This window comes from Strigops habroptila, chromosome W, assembly GCF_004027225.2.
Source record: "Strigops habroptila isolate Jane chromosome W, bStrHab1.2.pri, whole genome shotgun sequence".
NCBI lineage: Eukaryota > Metazoa > Chordata > Aves > Psittaciformes > Psittacidae > Strigops > Strigops habroptila.
Window position 1 is genome coordinate 35731459 of NC_044301.2, and position 12865 is coordinate 35744323.

The 12865-nt window shown below is 38.9% G+C and overlaps 1 protein-coding gene across 6 annotated transcripts in view; it reads right to left on the minus strand.

Annotated features, from left to right (window-relative positions):
• LOC115619106 (transportin-1-like) overlaps positions 1–10940 on the minus strand; it is a 40152-nt gene extending 29212 nt beyond the window's left edge. For 4 of the 6 annotated variants that reach the window (XM_030511150.1, XM_030511149.1, XM_030511148.1 and 1 more), the window contains exons 1-5: positions 10755–10937; positions 6509–6615; positions 4299–4432; positions 2174–2255; positions 1299–1421 (exon numbers count right to left, since the gene is read on the minus strand). In XM_030511150.1, the coding sequence (XP_030367010.1) occupies positions 1299–1421; positions 2174–2255; positions 4299–4369 (276 nt within the window). In that variant the 5' untranslated portion in view covers positions 4370–4432; positions 6509–6615; positions 10755–10937. Of the gene's footprint in view, positions 1–1298; positions 1422–2173; positions 2256–4298; positions 4433–6508; positions 6616–10754 lie in introns of those variants that run through there. The other 2 variants (XM_030511151.1, XM_030511152.1) reach the window with 2 other exon arrangements.
• Positions 10941–12865: the final 1925 nt, after the last annotated feature.

The following is a 12865-nucleotide window of genomic DNA, read 5'->3' on the forward strand; positions in this document are numbered from 1 at the left end:
TTGGTTGATAAGAAGTCCAACATGACCCACCAGTGTGAGCTTGCAGCCCAGAAAGCCAGCTGCATCCTGGGCTGCATCAAAAGAAACGTGACCAGCAGGTTGAGGGAGGGGATTCTCTCCCTCTGTTCTTGTGAGACACCAGCTGAAGTACTATGTTCAGCTCTGGGGCTCCCAACATAAGAAGGACATGAACCTGTTGGAGCAGGTCCAGAGGAGGCCATGAAGATGCTCCAAGGGCTGGAGCACCTCTACTCTGGAGACAGGCTGAGAGAGCTGAGCTTGTTCAGCCTGGAGAAGAGAAGGCTCCAGGGAGACCTTACAGCAGCTTCCAGTGCCTAAAGGGGCCGACAAGAAAGCTGGAGAGGCACTTTTTACAAGGGCCTGTAGGGATAGGACCATTCTATGATGTTTGCCAGGGTTGGTGTCATGGAATTCCAGACAACACATAGGAAGACTAGGCAGCAGGCCAAGGCTGTCACGGGTCACCTCAATTTTATGCCTCTCTAATACCTTTGTCCAGAAGCAAAAAAAAAAACCAACAAAAAACAACTTGACACCTTCTTCATGTAGTCTAGACCTAGCCCTTACGGAATTTGACACTGAGTTATGACCGACTTCTTCACATGAAATCTACATGAGAAACATACTGATCTTTGCTATATTTCCAGTCTAGCAAGTAGTCTATGTAAAGGCAACTAGAAACTGCCAGTATTTCCCAGAAATATGAAAATTACAACTCAAACAGTTGAGCAGACAAAACCCATCTGATTGATTGGTCCTCTGGTAGGCAAGTCTGCACTAATCTAGAATGATAAAGAAACTATTAAATGACACTAACCTGTAGAACTGAATGCAATGGTAGGCAGTTTCATTAGCAGCTCAAAGAGCATCTCAGCTACGTAAAATAACATTCCTTATCCTTGTTATCAAAGGATCCAAAAAAGATGAGAGCTTCAATGTGTAAACTGTAGCAGTATCAGCACTAGAACTAGGATTTTTCACATGATCTTCTCATTTGTGGTCAGGCAATGCCTGGCTGCTCCATGGTATGGCTGATCCTGGCCATTTCAGGATCAATTAACTTAATGAAATATGAACAACTGCCATATACATTATCTGTCAAATACAATGTCAAGTTGGTAATTAGCTAAAAAACTTTCGCAACCTCAATCTTGAAGGAAAATGAAGAGTAGGCAAGTGCAAGAGTAACATACCTGTTCTGATGAATGCTTTTAATTTGTTATTATTTCTACAACCCCAAACATGTTACAGCATGCAATCTGGGAAATAAGACTCACATCAACTATACTAATCATATGAGGAAGCAGGCGATCCATTCGAACTTCCAGCAACATTACCAGAGCACGGCAAACATTTTTACGTACTTCAGGCTCCTCATCACCAGCCAGTGCAAAAAGATTCTGTTAGAAAGTAATATCAATTGAAAAGCCTCAATTAATCTAGTTCAACTTGTATTTAAATTGATATGACTGGCAAACTAAAGTATGCAAACATGTACTTCTGTACCCTCCCACCCCACACCTAAAAATACCATATTATTTCTTAAAGATATATGGTTTAGCAAAAGAACTCTTTAGACTCTCGATGTGTATTGTTACCCAGTGTTTTGGTCATGTGTACATTAGACAGAAGAACATTATTTCCTGAATTATTTTTTTTTACCCTAAACATTAATGAAGTTCTGAAACTAGAAAACTCCTTCAGTACATAACAGCAGCAAATAACGTACTCTAGATAACCGAAATAACACCCTTTTAATCAGTAGTAGTATTCCGAGAGACCAGACTCAGTGACATCATCCAGATGTCACTCAGTCCATCATCCAGACTCAGTGACATGATGATCCCTGTCCTGAACTCTCCATCACAGGTAAGTGACAGGCTGCTGCCAGTACCTTTATGCAACAAGAGTTTCTTCTATTTATGAAAAGGAAGCATTTTTCAAAATACTATTCTTGGGTTGGGAGAGTGCTTAGACTAATCTGAGCATAAGCATACAGAATGAACTTTGGTCAATGGGGATTGAAGCTAAGAATAGGAAGCCAGCAATGTCAAGTTTGGGTGTAGTGGTGGTTGTAAAACATTACTCAAAGCTCTTGATAAATCAGTTATGTAATTTGACTTAACCCCCTCAGCCAAGAATGCACACTCACCTCAATAAAAGAATCTATGTGCAACATAAGAGCTTGAGTTCTGCTGATGATAAATTGATTGACGCATGCGACAGCATGAGACCTACAAATGGAACAGTTAAAATATATATTTTTCTTATTACTTAAACATTTTCTAGACTGTACATAGGCATCAAAAACATTAGGAAGCAAATCACATTGTCCAAGCATCTTCAAGAGGCAAGAGGGAACAAATCTGCACATCTATATTGTTACCAAGAAAAGTTACTAAACCACATTTTTAAGTACCACCTTATACTCCCATATATCTAATAAATGATTTTAAATAAAGTATTCAGTACATAAAAAACAGAGCAGGATGTCTATATCTGGCACATTTGTTCCCAACAGTATGTAAGGATGTTCTTTTTCAGTATATTATGATTATCGATCTTCTCTGATATTAACAATTCTATACAAGTCAACATGGTGAAATTTTAGCACTAACGTAACTCCAAACATCTAGTCTGTTCAGACATTTCTTGGAAGAAAGTCTCATAAAACAATGTTCAAAAGGTGTCTCTTGACATATTTAAACATAAAATATTTTACTGACACTACTAATATTCTTTATACTTCAGCACTATGTACTGAAACCAGGCTACGGGTCAGCAGGCGATCTGCTTTAAAGCTGAAACTGGCTTAATTATCTCAAAGCCACAAACATCACAGCAGACAAAAAGTGAAAGACTGTTTTTAATGTGATAAGGAAAAAAGGAGTATTTTCTCCATCCTTCTCAGCTCCAATGAAGTATTAAGCTTATTTTTCCACGAGTGCAAGTTCATGCTTTGTTATATATTTTTCTTAGTGCGCATCCATTTTAGGTGAGTTTCTATATCTTATTTAAATCCTATCATGATATATTCCTAGTTATACTCTTCCTTTCAGTCTGCACCATCTACTACCATTGGCAATAATTGCCGCCTCCAAGAATCTTTCAATATAATTTTCAAACAGGAGTTAAAAAACTTATTTCATGGAATCACACTAAATGGTTGAGGTTGGACATTCTTGTCCAATACCCCTGCTCAAGTAGGGACGCCTAGAGCTGGTTGCACAGGACCACATCCCAACAGCTTTTGAATATCTCCAAGGATGGGGACTCCACCACCTTCTCTAGGCAACTAGCACTTGGTCAAACCTCACAAGTAAGAAAAAGTGTTTCCTGATGTGAAGGCAGAACCTCTTGTGGTTCAGTTTTTGTCCATTGCCTCTTGTCCTGTCACTGGGCTGTCCAAAAAGAGCCTGGCTCAGTCTTGTTTACACCCTCCCTTCAGGCATTTACATGCATTGACAAGATCTCCCCAGAGCCTTCTCTTCTCTAGGCTGAACGGTCCCAGCTCCCTCAGCGTTTCCTCATAGGAAAGAGGCTCCAGACCCTTCATCATCCTTGTGGCCCTTCACTGGACTAGCTCCAGGAGCTCCATGTCTCTCCTGTACTGATAAGCCCAGAACTGGACACAGTGCCCCAGGTGAGGCCTCACCTGAACGGTGAAGGGAAGGATCACCTCCCATGCTGTAAACACTGCAGCCCAGGATACCATTCACTTTCTTTGTAGCAAGGGCACATCGCTGGCTTATTTCGGGGTAAATGCTACTGTTCTTGTTGATAAATATTAGCAACAAGAAGTTAATTTTTCTTCTATTCTATACTTCTATTACTTTGGAGAGATTAATACTGTATTAAAGTAAAAAGATGCCGAACCCATTTAATTTTATTCAGCTGAAAGATAAAGAGCTTTTTAAGTTTAGGTGCAGTTAAAGCAGAAAAATATTTTCTGCAAGAACTCAGAAACTAATAGCAAACAATTTTTTACTCTCCTATTGCTGCAGTCATTACAAAATAAATGTTTTCTAATCATAATATGAAATTTTAACCACAGCACTGCAGTTTTCATAATAATATGCAAAATCTTAAAAGAAACAGCAGATAAGTGTGGAAATTAATGATGCATGAAATCTCTGTGCCTTCTCTTCTCACAACTTGCACATGCAGGATCATTTAAAAAAACTAAGCATGCTTTAAACTGATCTACAAAATATCAACCTCACTGCTCATGTAAATAATTTTTTAACAGGTAACTTTAGTACAACACCCAAACCTACCTTATTTTTGGACTGCTGTGCTTGAAGAACTGCAAGAATTTAGGTATCATGATATTGAGTGGTCGGTCCATTACATCGCTATCTAAAATTTCAGCAGAATCTTCACATATCTTCTGAAGAGCGCCAAATGCACCCTGTTTAAAAAAAAACCAACACAAACCTCAAAACCTGTTCATTTATATTTTGAAGAAAGCAACATTTTAGGCTTTGTACAGAACAGGTAATTTTAGCACACCACCACAGTAAATGTAGCTAATGAAATATGGAGTTAAATTAAAACATCATTAAAGGCTTTTTATTTAAGCACTTTATACTGTCATCTATAAGCTCTCAAGCTATCTATAAGTTAAGTGGCAATTTTAATTTTAGCATTCAATGCTCATTTATTCAATCATATTTTTAAAAATGCTTAAAAGCAAAATCTTATTTGAAAACTAAATGACAAATTGCAGAAGCATCCAAGTTAATTTCATATATAATTTTATTTCCTTTAATGGTTTGTCATAGGGCAAAACAGAATTCTGGACATGATGGTCAATTTGAGTTTCATTTCCAAGGGTTGTTGGTGGATTTTGCGGGTTGTTTTTTGTTTGGGGTTTTTTTTTTTTAACTTCTTTCTTAAGAAAGCAGCACTAAAACACTACATAACAGCATGACATCTTGGACCACTGTCATATCTCTAAGGATTATTTTATAGAAAATGCTTCACAGCATCAAGTAATTAAAATTGCATGATCGCAGCTTTTTATTTTTTTAAAAATCAGACAAGACTTTTTTTCTCTTCATAGCTTAAAACAGTTGATCTGTGGCCTGGTTTCAGCTGGGATAGAGTTAATTTTCTTCCTAGTAGCTGATACAGTGCTATGTTTTTGCTTTAGTCTGAGAATAATGCTGATAACACACCCATGTTTTAGTTGTTGCTCAGTAGCACTTACCCTGATCAAGGACTCTCATGCTCTGTCAGTGAGGAGGGGCACAAGAAGCCAGGGGGGAGCAGAGACAGGACACCTGACCCAAACTAGCCAAAGGGATATTCCATACCACAGCACGTCATGCCCAGTATATAAACTGGGGGCAGTTACCTGGAAGGGATCATTTGCTGCTCAGGTTGGGCTGGGTATCAGTCAGTGGGTGGTGAGCAATTGGATTGTGCATCACTGCTGTTTGTTGTTTTGTTTGGGGGTTTTTTTTCCCCTTTAGTTTTATATCTCTCTCCTTGTTATTCCCCTTTTTACTATTAGTATTAGTATTGTACTTTATTTTAGTTATTAAACTGTTCTTATCTCAACCTGCAGGTTTTACATTCTTTTGATTCTCTTCCCCATCCTGCCCGGGGAGGGGGGAAGGGGGGGGTGTGAGCGAATGTCTGTCTGATGCTGAGGTACCAGCTGGGCTTAAACCATGGCAATCTGGTATTTATTTATTTTCCTTCATAAAAACTGAGCAAAAAAAGTTAATTTCACACTAGCCAGAAATAGCAGTGACAGATTACATTTCCAGATTAAGTTATAAGAGGAATGAATAGCACTACTTTTAAGTAAGAGAAAATTCAGGGTCAACTTGATGATGCCTAAAAGATTGGGCATCACAAAGTGGTAACCTTAGGACACTTCTCATCTGAGACCTCATAGCAACCTTCCAATATCTGAAGGGGGCCTACAAGGATGCTGGAGAGGGACTCTTCACTAGGGACTGTAGTGGTAGGACAAGGGGTAATGGCTTCAAACTTAAACAGGGGAAGTTTAGATTAGATATAAGGAAGAAGTTCTTTACTGTGAGGGTGGTGAGGCGCTGGAACAGATTGCCCAAAGAAGTTGTGAATGCTCCATCCCTGGCAGTGTTCAAGGCCAGGTTGGACAGAGCCTTGGGCGACATGGTTTAGTGCGAGGTGTCCCTGCCCATGGCAGAGGGGTTGGAACTAGATGATCTTAAGGTCCTTTCCAACCTTAACTATGCTATGATTCTATGACTACCCATCTACATTCTTATTCTGCTTTTATGCAAGTAAAACATTCATGTGAATGAACACTCCGAACACAGAATGCAGGTAGAATAAAAAGTATCAAATTTGATCCACTGTTCTCTGAAGAGATTATATATGTGTGTATACACACACAGAAAAAATACTAGACATATATTTAGTATATATAAAGAGAGACAAAGAATAGTCAAATTTAGATTATAATCTATTTCAAAATAAGCCTCCTTACCTCACAGGTATTGTAATCTTCAGAATCCAACAGGCTGCAAAGCTTTGGTAAGAGTTCAGGCCAATTCTGTAATTCCCCTTTTGAGGCAATGGTTGTTACCAGAATGCCTAAGTGAATCAGAGGAATAAAGGAAACAAGATCTCATATACCTTCACATGCTTCAGACCAATTTTTCTCATTTTATTCCTCTCAAAGATCTAAGGTGCTAAGAAATTTCTTGTTTTATTAAGAGCTGGCAATCATAAAAAGCGGAAGTACATTTCATTACAAATGTTATTTGAAGGGCTTTGTAATGCAAAGGTAAGTTGTGCCTTCCTGCTACTATGAAAGCCTGAGATGCGAGTAGTCAAGTACATTTCCATTTAAGGAAATAATCACTGCAGGGCAGGTTCTGCTCTAAATTTACTAAAAAGCGTACAAATCTTGACCTCCAGTATACATAGAGTATCCACCTCAAGTCACCTCCTCTTTATTATAATACAACAGCATGAACATTGGAAGCTGTCATTCAATAAACTTATAACCCAATGGTAAATTATGTGTTCACAACTTTACTATGTTTACTAAAAACATTAAGGACACATTCTAAGATGGAGATACCTACTAAGAGCTTATACACTATGGCAGGTCATCCAGAGATCAGCTGTAGGGGTTGGCTGATTCAGACCCAGCAAAAAGACAGGATGGCCTAAAGAGTTACTAATTCAATTTCCAGCACATACAAAATCCCAGGAAAAACCAATTAGGTGACAGGAATGGGGAAGGCCACTTATAAACTAGGACTGACTAGGAGTCCATTTTGCCTCAACTAGTAATCTCCCAAGTGACAAGTGATGAAAAAAAAAGCTTTCCTAATCTTTTTCATTGAGCTAATCACCATATATCCTTTTTCTACGGAATGTTAAAATTCTTATTAAATATACAAGAATACAGGACAACATTACAGAGCAAAGGACATTCTGGGCAAGACATAAAGTTATTATGCATCATGTTTCCTTTGATGCAATAAGGCCAGAGAATCCAAGAAGACAAAGGGCAAAAATGAAGACAGAGATAAAACACAATTTTACAGCTCCAGAAGTAGATTGTATCCGGTTGCCTTCATAATTGCAACTGAATAGAAAACATTCCCAAAAGCCTATGGAGATCTATGGAGTCTTAAAGGCTATTTCTTCTGAATATTATGGTCTTGCAAAGAATATCAGATGCATTAATAGAACATACATATTTTACTGTTGCTGGATCTTAATGATCAACTTTAAAAAAAACCCAAACAAACAAAAAACCTGAACTTCACAAACAGAACTGTCATGGTTTAAGCCCAGCCGGTAACTCAGAACCACGCAGCTGCTCACTCACTCCCCCCCTTCTTCCTCCCCTTGCTCCAGGAGGGATGGGAAGGAGAATCAAAAGAATGTAACTCCCACGGGTTGAGATAAGAACAGTCCAGTAACTAAGGTATAATACAAAACCACTACTACCACCACCAATAATAATAATAATGATAAGGGAAATAACAAGGGGAGAGAATATAACACTAAAAGGGAAAAGGAAAAAAAGCAACAAACACAAGTGATGCACAATACGGTTGCTCACCACCCGCTGACCGATACCCAGCCTGACGTGAGCAGTGATCCGGGCCTTCCGGGTAACTCCCCCCAGTTTATATACTGGGCATGACGTGCTGTGGTATGGAATACCCCTTTGGCTAGTTTGGGTCAGGTGTCCTGTCTCTGCTTCCTCCCAGCTTCCTGTGTATTCTCTCCCCTTGTTATTTCCCTTATCATTATTATTATTATTGGTGGTAGTAGTAGTGGTTTTGTATTATACCTTAGTTACGGGACTGTTCTTATCTCAACCTGTGGGATTTACATTCTTTCGATTCTCCTCCCCATTCCTCCGGGAGTGGGGGGGAAAGAAGGGGGGGAGTGAGCGAGCGGCTGTGTGGTTCTGAGTTACCAGCTGGGTTTAAACCACGACAGGTGGGGACAACAATAAATAAACAAACAAACATCAGGCTATCAAGAACTTAAAGATGCAATAGGTATAGTATTTGAAGCTTTGCAACAGATTTTAAGAAAAATGAGGAAACAGACATATAAAATAAAGGTTTAGGCACTTATGCTCATGTTAAAAGAAATCTACATGGGCTTCTAATGAGTTTCATCTCCTTTCAAATGTGAAATATTTCCCACCCGCCTGCTGCTTCAGTTGGCCAGCAGGGAACAGAAGACTCCAGAGATTTGCCTTTGTGGCTTTCTCTGCAACACAGACACAGAAACAAGGACATCAGAAGAACAATCAAAGAAATAATCAATTTAGTAGCTTGCAGCTTTTTGACAGGTTTGGGCTAGAGTTGACAGTTAAACAAGGCTTTTCCTTCCAACCAACATACTAAGCTGCAAGGTTAGAAATTGGAAACTGCAAATCTTTATAAAGGTAGGTTTTGATTTGTAATGAACTTAACTGCAAATCAGTATTACAGAATCTGTTGATATTTCACTTGAGAAATATGAAATCTAACAAGTACAGCAACTGAGCTCATTGACCAGTAAACACATAAGAGAACAGACTCCAGAGGAATGTCAGAAATTGTTAAAAACAGAACTGTAATTGGCATGACAGCATCTTTGATGTCACTATTCTAATTACATGCAACCCCAGTTTATAGCATCAATTCCACAATAAAAAAATTGAATGTAAAGAAATAGCAACTATGCTTCAGTACTTTCATGCCAATAATGGGACAGGGGAAAGGTTGGGAGTTTTTGGGTGGTGGTTTGCCTCTTTAGCTCCTAAAGTTCATTTCTGAACTCAATTCTAAACAGTTGAACTTCATGACAAAATCTCCCCTCATAGGGCAATCATTAACTTTCACTTTCCTTCTGCAATGAAGCTCTCTAGTCCTGCCACTACTCTTAAACACTCAAACTGTTTCCCCTGCTTGCTTTTAGCAGGGAGCCATACTAAGATCCTGCCTAGACTAGAATCCCAAAAAAGTTTTAAGAACAGTCACAGACAGCTCCTAAATAGATGCATTTATTTCCTGGTAAGTTTGTGGATCAACACATGCAGCCATCTTTTTTGAACTTGAATCCATATTTCAATGTTGGCACAAGGGGTTTTAATACCTGTACCACACAGCACAGAAAAGTTTCACACTGTTACTCATTTGGGGGTTAAAACAGGGAAAAGTTTAGGTAGGTAACTACAACAATGTGTAGTTACCATTCAGTCTTGACTCACAGTTCTAAAATAGACTGTATTGCCATCTTCATTGTCCTCAGTGAAGTGACTTCTGAGAATGGGATTAATCAGCTTGCTTCCATCTTGGTCAAAAGGTATCAGCTTTTGTCTGGTTAGCACCAGACGGCAGAGACTACAAAGGCTTCATTACTTTTTCCCTAATGCTATTTTGATGTACTTGCTCATCTTCCTCTCAGAATTCCAGAGATCTTATTTGTGGTTGGCTCATTAAATTGATAGTGCTTGAACAGCAAAAACATGTACGCATCTCAAAGAGCAGCTATGACTAGCACATGCCAACTCATATGCTAACAAGGCAGCCTAGGCAGGTAGCAATATATTTATACCTAGCTACTATCAAGAGACCAGTGAGTACTGGACCACCCTCACTCTTAAGACAGAAGCCTACAAGGATCCAAAATTTAATTACTTCACACAGGAGGGTGCAAAACACACGCTAAACAGAAACTCTATGTGCTGATGGCATGATGTTCTGATCGCCACACTTTATCTACTGTTTTCTGACAGAAGGTATTTAAAAAACAGAAACTCATTATGTTAATGTGTGTCACACATGGTATAATGGTTCCCTGAAGAGGTATGCATATGGGGGGGCAGGGAGGAAATCAGCTAACAGAAGTGTTTAATTGATGCAAGTGCAGCGCTGAAATAGTTCTGAAGTCAGACCTTTACCTTGTTCCTGTTTTTAGGTATAAAAATTGGCAGCAAGCCGAATTTTAGTAGATTCAAGTAAACTTATGTTCAGTCACATTTCAAGAGATATGAACTGAATTGCTAAATCAGTTTTAAGAGAACAAGAAGCAAAAATAAGTGTGACTTTCATATATTCACACTGAAGAGTAATGTCAGCATCAAAACATGGTGTAGTTGTGACATTTATCAGAAGCAAAGTTTTAGGAGTTTAATAACTCTCACTAGTGCAGCTCACATATCTGTAACATTTTTAGCATGCAGAAGACAGTAATGAGAGTAAACTTACCTACAGTAGCTCTAATTAAGGGAGAGGAATCACCAATGTTGTTCAGACATTCACTTTTAATGAAGTCAGTTACCCCATTTGGAAAGTTGTGAAAATGTGCTTTTACATTATTCTTCAAGATGAGACCACTCAAGGAACGTGTTGGTTCATCTGCAACAGAAAATAATTACATTTAAACTTTGATCAGCTCATAGGATAAAGCAGATTTCCAGAACAATACAAGATCAAAGCTTATAGTGATAAATATTAGTCTTTATTTCCTTATCTCTCCTTCCAAATACACCCACCAATTCACATAGCAACGTTTTTTAGTTTTAGAGTTCACGATTTCTATTCATTCAAAATTAGAATATCAGTACTGCAAATTCTACATTTTAAGAAAGTTTCATATAGATATAAGCAAGGAATGGATCTGAACTCATGGGATATAGGAGACTCATGAAAGAGATTAGTGAACCAAAGACATTCAGACATTCTAATTATACTGACAGGCTTACTGTAGCACTATTAATGTATGAAATAGATGACAATACAGCTTTCACCATAGTAAGACCTAAAAATGAGGTAGGGACTATGCAGTAAGTCTGCCACCCCCTACTCCCACAAAAATAGTGTTCAATTTTTCTACAAAATATTGTATTCCCTTCAGATACCATCTGTTCTAATAATCTATTAAATTAATAATTAGAGAAGAAAAAAGGCTTACGATGTTAACATGTAAGTGTTATATAGTATGAACCATAAGAATAAAGCCACCAGAATTGACCTAAACAGAGTAATAATTTAAGTTTAGTCAACGGTTTCAGTTCTCTTCACTGAGCTCTTTTTGCATGCAAATTCTTCTACATTACTGGGACAAGAGGAGGAGAGGAAAAAGAACAGCCTAGATATTTCAGTTATACTGGAGCAGAGCCATGTTTACTTCAACCAAGGGCATGAATAACTTGGTATTACTTCTGAAACCTGCTGAAAGTGAGATCTGGATGTTCTACATAGAAGGATTAGTTCATAGTATAAGAAAAAATAAATTTAGTTTACAGCAATCTGAGTCAGCACATGAAGCTATTTTTAATTAAATTTTAGCCACTTCTTTGATTTTTTTTCTTGTATGAAGCTGATGTGTTTTAACCTCCGTAGGCAGCTGAGCCCCACACAACCGTTCGCCTCACTCCCCCGTGGCAGGATGGCAGGGAGTATCAGAAGGGTAAAAGTGAGAAAACTTGTGGATTAATATAAAGACAGTTTCATAGGGAAAGCAAAAGCCACACATAGAAACAAAGCAAAACAAGGAATTAATTCACCACTTCCCATCACAGGCAGATGTTCTTGGGCCACATGGTTTAGTGCAAGGTGTCCCTGCCCATGGCAGGGGGGTTGGAACTAGATGATCTTAAGGTCCTTTCCAACCCTTACTATTCTATGATTCTATGATTCTATGATTCTATGTTCAGGTGTCCAGGACAGCAGGGCTCCATCACACGCAATGGTTACTTGGGAAGACAAATTCCATCACTCCAAAAGTCCCCTATTCCTTCTTCTTCCCCCAGCTCTATATGCTGAGCATGACACCATGTGGTCTGGAATATCCCTTTGATCAGTTGGGGTCAGTTGTCCCAGCTGTGTCCCCTCCCAACTCCTTGTGCACCCCCAGCCTACAAGCTGGTGTGTGTGCGTGTGAGGAGCAAAAAAGGCCTTGACTCTGTGTAAGTACTGCTCAGCGACAGCTAAAACATCCCTGATGTTATCAACACTGTTTCAAGCACAAATCCAAAACACAGCCCCATACCAGCTACTGTGAAGAAAATTAACTCTATCCCAGCCCAAACCAGAACAGAAGCCCTGATTTTGGCAAGAAGTAAGGATGTACAAAGTTCCTTTGCACCAAGAGTTACAGTTAACACACAGATCTATTCTAGGCCTTCAAAACTATTAACATCCCAACAGAAATATAAACAAATTAAGAGAGAGATATCTTCACAGAATAACACAATGGTTGAGGTTGGAAGGGACCACCGGGGGTTATCTAGTCCAACCTCCCTGCTCAAGCAGGGCCACCAAGAGCATATTGTCCAGGATTTTGTCCAGATGGCTCTTGAGTATCTCCAGGGAAG